This window comes from Prenolepis imparis, unplaced genomic scaffold (assembly GCF_030444845.1).
Source record: "Prenolepis imparis isolate NDT839.2.m4 unplaced genomic scaffold, iyPreImpa1.0 SCAF_2, whole genome shotgun sequence".
Lineage (NCBI taxonomy): Eukaryota > Metazoa > Arthropoda > Insecta > Hymenoptera > Formicidae > Prenolepis > Prenolepis imparis.
The window spans coordinates 12095939-12109767 of NW_028141160.1; the positions used below are offsets into that span (position 1 = coordinate 12095939).

The window sequence follows — 13829 nt, forward strand, 5'->3', positions numbered from 1 at the left end:
ATATTAAGTAAAAGCATCCTATGATGCGAACTGTATCAGTTGAGGCGAGTTCACTTAGGTTTAGCCTCGACTCGGAATATAATCAAGCGCTGCTCCATTTCCCGCGAGATCACGTCGGTGGAAGTCGATGGAGGCGAGGAAGAAGAAGGCAGAGGCAGGGAAAAGGTGGGATCCTTTTACACGAGTCGACATGCACTAGTCGTATATACCGAATAGTATAGTATGAGTAGAACGAAGTTCACGAGGTCGGGTCGAACGGACAGGTCTAATGCAACGATTATCGGCGCTGAGTTATTAGGCTTAGCTGAAAGGAGAGTCTCGAAGAGGAGTGTAGGAACGATTCGTCAAGACCTGTCGCGCTGTAAAACTGCGTGGGAGCGATTGCGGTGACTGCGCGATAAGCCGCTCCCCCCGATGATTAGGAAGCAGGGGAAAAGGTATCTAAAGCTAGGTGTCTCGGATCGCAAATCTCTTTGAGGTGGTTGCAGCTCTTTGTTAGCTAATCTTATATACAATTTCACTTTCGCATTCCGTATTACCACACGGACCGACACGGTAGCACGATCGTGTGTGACGGCTAATCTTTGCAACGTCCGGTATCCCGCTGGAAGAAAAGACGGGGAGAAATGCGCGCGACTCTTTATGGGGCACGACGTTGAACTTATGCCGCGATCTATGGATCACGCGGCGCAGATGCGGATGAGACTACAAAGACGATGTTTAGGTGGGCGGGCGTTAGAAAGTTTCTGAACATGTCTGCAATTTATTCTCCGCGTAATACTCGAGTTCGAGCGCGTCCCGTCTTATATTCGCGTTAGTCAATTTAGTGAATGCCTTTACGTGAGCGTAGCTGGTAACACCTGCATATTCACTTGAAAAAATATTTCTACCTTCGATCAATTATACTATGCGCTCTATAATAGCCCAGGCTTCTTTCTTACTAAACTCTCAAACGTATCTTCACGCACATTTAGCTTAATCAAGCATCGAAAGTTGCGTTTCTCTTGATATCATTAGACAAGCATGACTTAGTATAAGTCAGTACTGAGAAGCATTTATATTTATAGCTATAATAAAGGAGAATTAAAGAATCTTTTCTCTTTTGGAGTTTAAATTATTATTTCTATATTTCTATATTAAGCTTTTTCTGAACTTGTAAAAAAACAAATAGTTTTTAAGATTTACATTTAAAATAAATCAGATCAAAATTCAACTGGAATAAATTGACAACAAACTGTATATGAAAGAATTTTTAAAAAATCTTATAAAAGAAGATTATTCAGACAGGGAAATAAGCGCAGTTAAAAGATTCAGCTCATTTACCTCCCACGCGGTGTAGACAAGGATTAAATCTGATTTATTTCATCTCCAACAAATTTAAATGTTTCATTCGGCGAAAAGAATAAAATTTCTTTGTGCAATTCTCACAAAACTGTCCAATCAATCCTACGCAATAATAATCGAGATCGTTGGAAACTGTCCTGTCAAGAGGCCCTAACATTATAGCTGCACGATATGCCGCGGGATTCGCCACATCAATCCAAGGATTGGTGTTACGTCAGCGACTTGCACGCTCGTTCGTGCAATTTATAACTCCCACTTGTGCTTTCCGAGAGTACGAGATCAAGACGAATCGCGCCTCATCCTCTCCTCCGCTTGACCTCCAACCGTGGCGCCGCGGTTGACCATACTTAATAGTTTCTACTTTAAAGGAGAGAGGAAAAGAAGGAACGGAAAGAAAGAGAGAATTTCCGTCCCGAGGCTAGACTATAAATCGTATCGCGGAGCTTATCAGAATAGAGGATATTCGTCCGAAGTACTGAGGCCCTTCCTCTTTCTCTCTTTCTCTCTCTCTCTCTCTCCCTGAAAATAAAAGAAACATGGCAAAGGTAAAAAAAGGAGCAGGAGGAAGGAGAAGAAAACGATCGAGAATTCAGACCCGGGTTTGCCGACCGGAGCGCTCACTGACCCCTGACGGCTCAAGCCGGAGCGGACGTCACGAGAGAAACCTTTACCTTCGTTACCTTGGTAGTATTTAAGGATCTTCTTCAGCGCGCCGTATATACAGCTATGCAAGTACTTAAATCTTTATCCGACATTGCCCGTCATGAGGGGATACTCCACTGAACCTGAAACCTCCTCGAGAACCATTATCAGTTTGCAAGATACTGCCTCCTCCGTGGCGAATTGCCTGTGAAATTGTACCTTGCGTCCTAAGTGTGGCATAATAGGAGACGAGCCGATATTAGAATCGTCAGTGTGTTCCGCGTGCGTCATTGAAAATTCCAATTGTCAGACGTGAACAATAAATAATCGTCGATAGAGCGCGATCAGATCCTTGAATTTCACGCCTGCTTATTTCGATTGTGATTGTTAAGTGCTGTTTTGCGTAATAAATGCGCGAGTAATATAAAACCGAAGTGACCAGTTGCTTGAAATCACCGTCTCGTAATGCTCGAGTGACAGTCAAAGGTTCCGAATGCGGTCAACGTATCGGATTTAATCAAGATTTCAATACCAAGAACTCGTTTACTCGCTATTCTCTCTCGATCTCATCACTTTCCTTTAAAAGACCACCGAAATATAGTCGAGGACGCGATCAGGATGGTCCTCTTGTCATGCTATTTATCACGGTGTTCTTTTCCTTGACGTGTCTCTCGCAATCCGATCGGTACTGATAACGGTACACGACGACAGAACGAATACACGCATGCATAAAAGTACCTATGCACATTATTCAAACGCACGTCATCGACTTATTCGAGGTAAAGATAACTGTGTTTATCAGCCGAGCATTTTACACACGTGAACTAATTAATTTCTAGAACTGGCAGGAAGTTAATTACGTTATCGGTCATTACAAGACATTTTGTTATAAAACGTGCTCGAAGCGAGGGTCTCCTGCCTCAGGCTAATTGTAAGAGGCCGTTTACAACGGCTCGGCCAATAGCAGCTGAGAATGATAATTCTAATTGTACAATATGGGTGTGCAAGTCACGAATATTGTTGTACAATGTCTATTCGTATTGCACGAGCTTACGAAGCATTTCCTCGATATTCTCTTGAAAGACGTAGCGTCGAAATGTTGTCGGTATTGGTTCTCTCACTTCCTTAATATTCATTATTTACTATTCCTTAGTATTCATCAGCCGCTCCATTGTAAGTATTTCACATACTGATATGAAATAGTTAATTGTTAGAGAAAATTTTTAGTAAAAGAAACATCTCTGGTGATAACATTTTTTGAGAGCATAAAGGAGACGTCAGGTCTCAGACTCTCATTGAGTATATCAGCACAGACGAATCGTTAATGCTTTTTAACAATTTCTCACAATTCTATTTTCTCTTTTTAAATCTCAAAATCAGACAATGATAGTGCAGTGTATTTAAAAATTGCCAGCAAATTCGGAATGCTGATAAATTACGCGTGAGCAATAGAAAATATCTTTAAACATAAATATAAAAATAATAATGTATGATAATAAATAACTACATTGTAAAGTTATTTATATTTTATGAAAAATAAGATTTTATAAATAAAATTATTTTGTAAGAATAATAATAATTTTACACAATCTAGAAAACATAAAGATAAATTTAAGATTTGGTGTCTTAAAATACAAGACTTTAATTGTTGCGAAATTTTTTCTACTTGAAATTTATCTACACCAATTGTATTATTAGAGAATATATATTTTTTTAATTAATTTTATGAAATATAAAACGATTCCTTGGTTTGATGGTTTATATCGATGATATAAACTACTTTTTCTTTACTTCTTTATTTTGATATTATGGCGGAAAGATTTTATGGCATAAAATTTCCTATTTTAGACTATCTCGTATTATTTTGTGAACTTTTAAAGAAAAAAGTCATCAAAATAGCATCTTGTCTAAATTATGAATTACTCTTACGCTTCTAAATTATTTTCACACGTTTTCAATATGAATAGAATGCGTTGTCCTATATCTGCTGTAAGTTGAAAGCTCAATAATTGAAATTTAGATCAATTTAGATAATATTATATAATATTTTAATTATTTATTAATACAAGGAAAGAAGAAGTTGAGATACTAAATATTCTCATGCAATGACGAAAAGCTGCATAACTGTACGAGTACTAGTGATGATTGCTGCGGAAACAATGATAAATCTGCAAGCGGAGAACATCTTAATAAATATTATTAAAATTAGTCTTTTTTGTAGTGTTAATACGACAGATATAATTGATGAATTTAAATGTAATATATTGTTCGATATTTATAATATTTTTTTCTCGCATGGAGCACACACATTGTTTGTATCGTCTATAATATTATATCTTGATATAGAATCAGATCACGAAAATGGCTAGTTGTGTAGACTTCGCGAGAATTTATAACTTGATTACATAAGCTCATGATAGACAATATCACGCCGTTTATCGAATTTTTCGTACCTTTTGAGATCTCGAAGATAGATAACGAGGTGCCAAGTTTCATAAGCACATCCTTGCTTATCGACTGCCTGCATCATTGACAGAATGTGTGTTAGTATATACATGAGAGTACATATACAAAGGAGTGCGAATAACTCGCGAGAAACCGTCTAAACGTCTTATCAACCTTCATCGGATAATATCGGTGCCTGAACCTGAACGTAATGTTTATGAGTAATGGTTCGAGATCGTGGCAGTAAGGTCGGCTCCGGTGAACCGTACACGGAATTTGAGATTTAGATACAGGTATTGAACTTGTACCCCGGACAACCTGCATTGTCGTTTACGTATTGTAATCCTTGCCCATTTAAATTTATCCGTCGTTCGGACTGATATCAACTATTCAATTGTCACATTACGCAAATTCTATTCTTACGTCGAAAGATATTTCTAACTCTTTTAAGTTATGCATATATATTTAAGCCAATGCATTCATGCAGTCTCTCTCTCATATTAAGTGCATAATAAATATTTCCGTATGTAAAGTATTCAATACTTGTGTTATTGAATGCAAAATATACTATTATTTTCAAATAATATGTATAATATAATTATTATATTTCATATTTTATAAAGCTGTTGATTGCAGCTATGAAAAATGTTATATCATGATTGTGATGCACACAGAATAAAAATGCAGAGATGACCTGCAAAGGATGAATGCATAGATAAGCATGATAGTCTTTAATGAAAACATTATATTATACTCGGACGTTATCAAGATTATTAATAAATGCATAACGGTTTACGCATCTTCTTAATTAATAATATTACGAACACTAATTAACCGTACATGTATTATATGTACAGTTGCAAAATTGATTATGTGTTAGCATTGATAAAACTGCGCATATTTATATGACGATACAGGATATTATAACGAGTGCATAACACACTTTGAACAACAAATAAAATCGGTAAAAAAAAAAAAAAAAAAAGAAACAAAAAGAGAAAGAAAATCGCATATTGTCAATTACATTTATCGTTCGAGAAATTTAAATCGGACAAACGCATCTCTAGCGGAGTCTGTTTACTCGATTTAAAGTTTTCTTTCTTAGCTGTCATTATCATATGTGTATCTGTAACTCTCTCGCGAAGACACGGAGTCTTGCAAATGACGTGAGCAGGATTTTATCGAAAGAACAAATAATAATTGCGCGGACGTGCGTTCGTCAATCAATGATGCCCGGCATTGTCGGTCGGGAGATATCGATAAGGTCAGACCTTATCGCGGATTCCAATACGCCCGATAAACATTCCGGTATAAGAAACAAGACTGATAAGAACTCGACGGACGAGAGACGGAGGAGATTGCACGAGTGTCGGGGAGGAGGGTGAAAGGGCTCGGCCAGCGAAGGTGATTCATTAGTCGTACAACACGGAAGTGTTTGGACCATGCGGATTCTCGACATGTTATGTACATGTGCGCATGTATATGTATGCGCCGTTTCAGGACCTCCGCCGGACTCGTCGTGAGTCTCCGCACCTTATTATACGCAACGGGGGCCTCTCGAACGAGCCGGACGTTTCGGGGCCGTTCTGACTTTAAAAAAAAGGGACAAAATATATATCGCGATAATTCTTTCCGTTCTCGATCGCGGGGACCACGTCCGCCCTTAAACGCGACGCTGTCACTCCTCCTTCCGCAACCGGAGTCATCCACCTCGCTCCGAGAAGTAGTATGTATCCCGCAGGTGAAACGGATATGAGGGTCGAGCCCCGAAGGAGTAGAATGGTAAAGATTTCATAAATACTACCCCCTGTAGCTAATCTAGAATTTATGTCGCCTGTAACTTACCAAGGCGCACTTTATTACGTCCGGAATATGAGAATTTCATCTACCGCGTGACTCTGCGACGATGTCGAACGGGCAACTTGATATCCCTCATGACGTAAATTGTAAATTCATGGTCACGTTAGAATTCCATCTCGTTTCATTAGATGCACGATATCAAGTTTTACCTCATGTTTGGCATCGAATAGAATCAAAATTGTTCAATTTTATACATGTTATAGAATATAGAAGATTATAATATATTATGGATATCTTTTGACAGCAGGTGTCGGAGTAAAAAAAATATTTTATGTACATATATAAAAGAATTTGAATTCATGATTTTGACATATACACTCTTACGCATCATCATTGCTCAGTATAAATATCGCGTGGCTGTTTCTCTAAATTATAAACGATAATTACTTTGCCGGCATGCAAAGTCATCGTCGCAGAATGTAATATCATGAACCTGTCTTCCCTTAAGATTATCGAGTGTCTCAGATTCCGTCGGAGCGTCTATAACTAATCGCGCGGAGTAGTCTTCTCACGCACTGCAAGGACCGCGAATTCTGCAAATTGCTTCTACTTCCTGGTTCGTCCTGACTCATTCTCCGCTTGCCGATCAAACGGTATATCCCGTATAATCCGGAGAATCCACCGACCTTCTGCTAGCAGATTACGTGATGACGCCGGGTGTAATAGATCCCTGGAATTCTCCCTGCATACGAGCGAAATATATTTCCTAACCGAAGGCATCTGTCAATTTTTAGGGGCATCCTTTAAAATGACATCGGATAATAATAATCGATCAATTAGCCTTATCGTATAAGGAAATTTTAACTCCTCGTAAACGATTCATTTGCTTATATCGTTAGTTAAGCTCGAATAAGCCTGTCGAGCGTAATACACGATGATTATATACATATATGCAAAATATTTTAAAGACAATTTGAGAAATTATAAAACATTTCTCGATATTTCCGTAATTTACCAACATTGCAAACACTGGAATTATAATTATAAAGCGCTTTTACTATATAATAATGAGAACAGATTAAATTGTGCAGTATGATAAGAAATGTCAAAAATGGTTCTCCAACATATATAAAATATAATATTATATAAAAAATATAATATGTACAAATATTAAAATTAAATGTTAAAATATAAAAATTAAAATATCCATTTTAATTTGTAAATTAGCAAATTCCTTAAATTATTTTACAAAATAATACCTTTCGGCGGCGCTATCATCTCTACCGATTTAAGACGTTTGTGACATGATCTCTCATATATTACGATATATTATCGATCGACAATTATATTCATCATCTCAAACGTTACGCCGTGCCGCCAATTATGTTAAGGAAACGCTCGTGGTTTCCTGCGCATATCGATTAATTATAATCCAATGCCCGAATGAAATATCGGCGGTATAGCGCATTCGTATGCGACGTATACAGTCGGACAAAGTCGCGAAGAGAGATTATATACGCGGACCTTCGCACGGCCAGGAAACTTGCTGGCAGCGTGACGAGTCGCAAGTCATTCAGCATTCCTGTTGCGGCGAACTCAGAGTCGTGTGCTGCTTGGTTCTCTCTCTGCGGTCCTTTTAGCCGGCAGCCAACGTTGGTCCCAAAAGGACCGAAACGCGAAGCCGGTCTCAAGCCGACCGCTCAGTGCATGCGCTCACGTACTGCGCGCGAGAGGTCGACTACGAAGAGTAATGCGACGCGAGATGCGGAGAGAACGCGTTCATTTGAGTCACGAAACTAACGATATCGCGACAGTTATTACCTCCATGGAACAATGCACGTGAAAAAAAAAAACGACGATGCGAGACATTTTCTATTATGCACGCAGCTGTTCACTAATAAGCGAACAGAATGACATAAACTTGAATGAACTTCTCCAACTATTTAATATTTAATTACTCGAGTTCCGTTAAGTATTGGATGGGAACTAGATTATAGCTTAATTGTGACGCATTAAATATATATTATCTATGTCGTCATTTTGTTTCGAATGTATATAGTGATCTGTTATATACATATATGACTTGATTAATTGTTTGTATGATAAATTACATACGTTAAAGATATATGATGCACCACTTCTTTGCAATTTTTTCAGAACTATTAATAATTTATTTACCAAGAATTTAAATTACTATTTTCTTAATATTGGAATAATTTTTTAATCGCTTACCGATGGCACTGTCGCTTGAGCTCTCGCCGAATGCTGCTGCGCGTACGAATAAAGCGCAACGCGCCGCTGCCAAGGGAGCTGGTTCGTTTCTCCCCTTTATCCAAGATTGGCAACCACTGGTCTGGCTGCAGCTTGTTCTGCACGCCGTCATCCATATCTGTCGCACCCTGGAAACACCGCGTCGAAAACTTACGCCGAGATTGTCCTACCGCGACCTAAGTTCTTCATGGTCTCTCGGAATTCGTCACACCACGTCCGGTATCGCGCGTACCACCGAGTGCGAAGGAGCATTCGCGCAATTTGCCGATCGTCGTGTTAGCTCACACGACGGTGTGTAACAGCCTTTAATCTCTAACGGATCGGTCAAACTTCCCGCGATCGTCCCTTCTTATTAAACACCGAAAAGTAAAGCGCCAATGGCTGACTTCGACAATGTCCTCTCGTCGTTTTCACTCTACGTTAATCAATTTATCTTTCCTCTAGAAAAGATAACGCCGTATTAAACCACCTGTGTCATCGATAATTATACGTATTTAATAAATAAAAAAATTCTGCTCGAAAAAAAAGGGCGTCTCGATGACCGTCGTCTATTAATTGCGTTCTCTATCGCTGGGAATAATACCGCGTCCGACAGGAAAATGCTATCCGCACGTTCGAAGCATTATCATAAATACGGAAAATGAGTATCCGTTAAACGACCGGTCCTTATATTGTTTATGAGCGCGATCAACGCCGCGGTCGATTACATAACGGCCGTCGTCGTTATATACGCATGCATGCACGCACCATGCGAAGCACCATCATGAATGTGTAGTCGAACTGGTCCTCTGGTTCCACCGGTTAATTCCGGTCAAACGGCAATCGACCGATGTTATCTTGCATCTTGCCTGCGGCGTGTCTTTGCCTTCTGATTTCCGTGGACCGTAGATCGGGATCACATTTTTGACAATACGAATCTAATCGTTCAGCCCGCTCGAACTATTTTCGCATTGTTTCATTCGGAATATCGTGAGCTAAATGTTGAATTAAATATATAATTCGAGAATTATAGTATCTTTATAAATTATATCTTTGCGCAAATTATTCTCACTTAATTATACTTGTTCATAACGCACTGGACATTCATGTTATATATTCTTAAATGCAATTTCTATCACTATTTTCTCAAATTCCGCGCAACTTCTTGAAGTCATTTATAAAAACGGGCAATCAACGTGGCACAAATTTCTCTCGGCGTTGACGATGTCACAATGCGCTTCACAATGTACTCTAAATGAACCAGTGTATCAAGGAAGAAGCTGGTGCATCTTGTTCAATCGGTGCCTCCTCCGAACACTCGGTCCATCACTTGCAGACTCAAGAGCGGGAACTTGGCGCTGATCCTTTGCAGTCGTCTTTCTCATATAAAATTTATACGCGATATCGCAATATACCGTCGTAAAATAAAGAAACCAAGGATCCTGCTGAAGAGTGTTCAAAATGAATCGCGACTGAGTGGTCCAAGACGAGTCTACCGGCATCGAAGCGCCGGGTTTACCGTTCGCGTACGCGGTACCAGAAGTAAATGTGGTCTCCAGTGGTAGCGCTCTGAAGCGACACCTGTGAAGAGACGCTACCCTCTTCCTCTTCTTCTTCAGCCTTGATCGCGGGCGCCCTCCGAGCCAAGCTTGCTTCTCTTCCTCGTTTTCTTTTTCTCTCTCTCTCTCTTGCTCTTTCTCTGCCCGTTCCTTTCCCACTTCTCGTGATAACAATGGGATTACGAGTACTCCTCCGCCGATATAATGGCGGCGATATAGAAGCACGCCGCGTGATTAATAATATCCGTAGAGGATCACGCGGTTAAAACGTGACTTGGAAAGAGGTCGGAAAATTAATAGCGCGACTTGTCGATTTCTTCCCAAGTCTTAATTCGCGTTGCGTTCTTTGCTGCGAGTCGCATATATGTAAGCGTACGTGTTAATAATAACGATGTAACAGACGCACTGACAATTAACACTGCTACGCGTCTCGGGCCCACCGAAATGTACGTTTCGTTAGTAATTGCATCTTACGTATTTGGAGAGACGTCGTTAAGACGTCTCGTGAAGTATTATGAAAAAAGAGCAAGAAGGGAGAGAAAAGAAACGTAATGGCTACGAGTCCGTTCGAGACATCGAGTCACGGCCACGTAATAAAAGCATGTAGAGCCCGTGCGGCGCGCCAAGAGAAACTGCTCGGTATTCTCTTTCCTCTCTGGGATCTCTCGACCGATCCCGGGTCTTTGCGGGTTGGCTTTCTTACTCTCCGATCCTCTGCTCGTCTCGGGTCTCCAGATACCACCGCGGATATTCCTGTACCTCGCTACGTACCCGATCATCACATCGGCATAACAATGGCCGCATTCAGCAGACTCAATAGTTGAGCAATTTTCCGATGTCATTCGATGCTGATTGGCTGGATCTGAAAGTAGAAACCAATCACGTTCGATTGCTACTTAGCAGTTGAGTCTGCTGAACGCGGCCAATAACAACGCAGATAACGAGCTCTACTCAAGTCACAACTATGCTCCAGTATAGATTTTATCGTTTTAAAGCTACAAAATTTCCGATACAACGTAAATTTAAAAATTATCTCAAAAAAGCATGTTATATATGAGAAAATGTTTTAATCCTCCAGACGTACATTAAATATAGAATTTTGTTAATTTTTTATGATGTGTATGTACATATGTATGCAATCTGCATTCCTTAGATAACCATAGAAAGCGGTGCCTTATTAATTGCTTCGATTATTCATTGATTTCGAAAAAATCGAACTTATTTATTATTGTTATTTATTGTAGTCAATTCGGTCCAGAAAGAGTACAACATCAATCATTATATGTTTTATCTGGTTTTTGCTCTTTTGTATTATGACATGGAAGAGTTACGGCTGGTTTATATACAATTTGCATCACGATAATATCAACCAAGCAGCCGGAAACGATAATTCGTTGGGCGGATGAGCTACGTCGGCTCGTATCTCTTCGCTCTCGCGCTCGCCCGCGTTTTACTTTTCGACGTGATCCAGCGAGATGCACCTGCGTAATTGCTATCCCCGTGGTAATAATATAATGAAAACAATGCGGTGGCAAATAGTGCTGAATCGCGAATTATACTCGCGACGGAGAAACATTGTGTTTTATATACTTTTGTGCAATATAAAATGTAGATAAAAATATCTTTCTGGAGCGCGTTTACGATTAAGATAGAAAGCTTTTTGTGTGTGCGACTATTAATCGAAATAATAATATACATAGAGCAAGTCATTTTAGCTGATGGAATAATTATCAATTTCTAGTAGTCAATCTTAAACTGACATTTTCTATATCAGGTTTATGACATTTAGTTTCCATTTTCATTTATGTTTGTTGTCATTATCTCAGCATGCGCACTATTGCGCATTGAAAATGATTGAAACTGTCTGAACACGGGAGCAATCTTGGAAATGGTAATCATCTAGTCTGGCTAATCATCCATAAAGCCAAAAGTGCATTTCCGCATGGAGCAGAATAAATTGGAGCAGAAGAAGTTGTTTTACGTATATATTCTTAAAAATATGAATACACGCGCTTTTAAAGGGAATTCAAGAAGATGCATCTTTATTACATTTTTCTGATCTTTCTGTTTAATAAAATATCACTATTTTATCAAGACTACTTATTTTTCAATGTTACAATTAGACCATTCACAAAATTAGTAAGATAACATTGAGATATACAGAAGCGAAAAATTTAATTTAATATTTGACAGTAACACGATGCTTGAAGTAGTATGGATCAAATAATTTTTGTTTCAAATTATAACGAGATCTACTCTCACAGAAATGATCTCAATCTATAAATATTTTAGATGCATGTACATACTACATTAAAATTTCTTTGCTTCTATTTTTTTTTTATATCGTTTTCGCGAATTTTTGATATAATGAAGATTTAAAGCCAAGACACGTACGCTTCCCTTCGTCGTACGTGCTGCTTAACTATTTCGAATCGCGCGAGCAGCAAGAAGCAACGACCAAAGGGAGAGCGGACGCGCTCGTCGGTGAAAACGAATGAGTAACGGCCGACAGCCCCCGAGACTGCAAGCACGTTGCAAGTCGATCTCAGGGCCAGCGAGTGTGGCGAATCACGGATGGATCCCGCGTACGGGTCATGGTCACGAGCAAGGTCGTGATCGCGATTGTGTGCACGGTACCTTAATGCGTAGTGCGCTCGTGAAGAACGCGAGGATAATAGGGTCTATACGAATTTCTCGGTACCGGGGTCCTTCCTTGTGTCCATCGCTGCGTGGATCTATCTACCTACTCTCGCGGGGATGCAATTACGCCCCGATTCTACCTATCGACGCGAACAAATTGAAAGAAAACATCGTTATCCAGTGTTATTTTCATCTGACTACCCGGCACACAAGGAGCACGAGATATCGGATATCGCCGCGAAAAATCACCGTCGTGATTGCATATGTATATAGAAGAGCCGAGAGATCCGAGCGCTCTGCCAGTTTGTTCGGCTATATAAGGTTCGCCATGTGAAATTACCTATTTGATGATAATATCAACTAAATAGCAATCGGGGCCTTGGCGGCTCGATATGTAGGACGGGCGGGCTTAGTGGTCCCCTTTTCGCACAAAGTAGCATCACCCTAGAAAGAAACGATCATTTGTTAAACGGCGCCGTACTGTGCTATTAAGTAAGAGCGCACTGTTATTACCGAACCCCCGGTATCTCAAAACTCTGACTGGTTATCTCGAGGAGAATAACTATATACTAATAATATAATAGCGAAAGTGTAATAACGCTTTGTGATCAGCGTGTTTCTTAGTCACATTGGCCTATAGTCTCACAGAGCAATTATCGCTAAATATATCTGTTATAAATTTTTATGAGTATAAAGTACTTGCAGCTTTTTTTATGTTCATGTAAGATACATTATATAAAATTCAGTAATCTCTCGAAATTTTTTAATCGATTAAAACTTGGTCTTAAAAATAAATTTATGTCGAAATTTACAAAATTTATCAAATTACCCTGGATAAATCATCCATATAAATATAAATTTAATATTAAATATGAAGTGAAAATTGTTACTTAATAATGCTGAGTTCTTAACAGCACGGTTATAATATTTTGTTATTGACGCGTTTCAACGTCATAATGATTATGTCGTCACTCCGCATGTCATTATTTCCATGAGTATCATATAATGGAGAACTTTGTTTATACTTTTTGTTACAAAACGACAAGGACGCGAAGAGGTAAAGCCGCGTGCATCGCGCGCGCGCTTTCTTAAGAAAAGACCCGGGTTAAAAAAGGTCGCGCGGTGCTTTTGTCCGAGAGTGAATCGCCC

At 39.4% G+C, this 13829-nt stretch overlaps 1 protein-coding gene across 1 annotated transcript in view; it reads right to left on the reverse strand.

Moving 5' to 3' along the window:
- Shrm (shroom) overlaps nucleotides 1–10016 on the reverse strand; it is a 159388-nt gene extending 149372 nt beyond the window's left edge. Inside the window, exons 1-2 of the mRNA XM_083055169.1 lie at nucleotides 9250–10016; nucleotides 8464–8630 (exon numbers count right to left, since the gene is read on the reverse strand). Coding sequence (XP_082911295.1) covers nucleotides 8464–8630; nucleotides 9250–9267 — 185 coding nt within the window. The 5' untranslated portion in view covers nucleotides 9268–10016. The remainder of the gene's footprint in view (nucleotides 1–8463; nucleotides 8631–9249) is intronic.
- Nucleotides 10017–13829: the final 3813 nt, after the last annotated feature.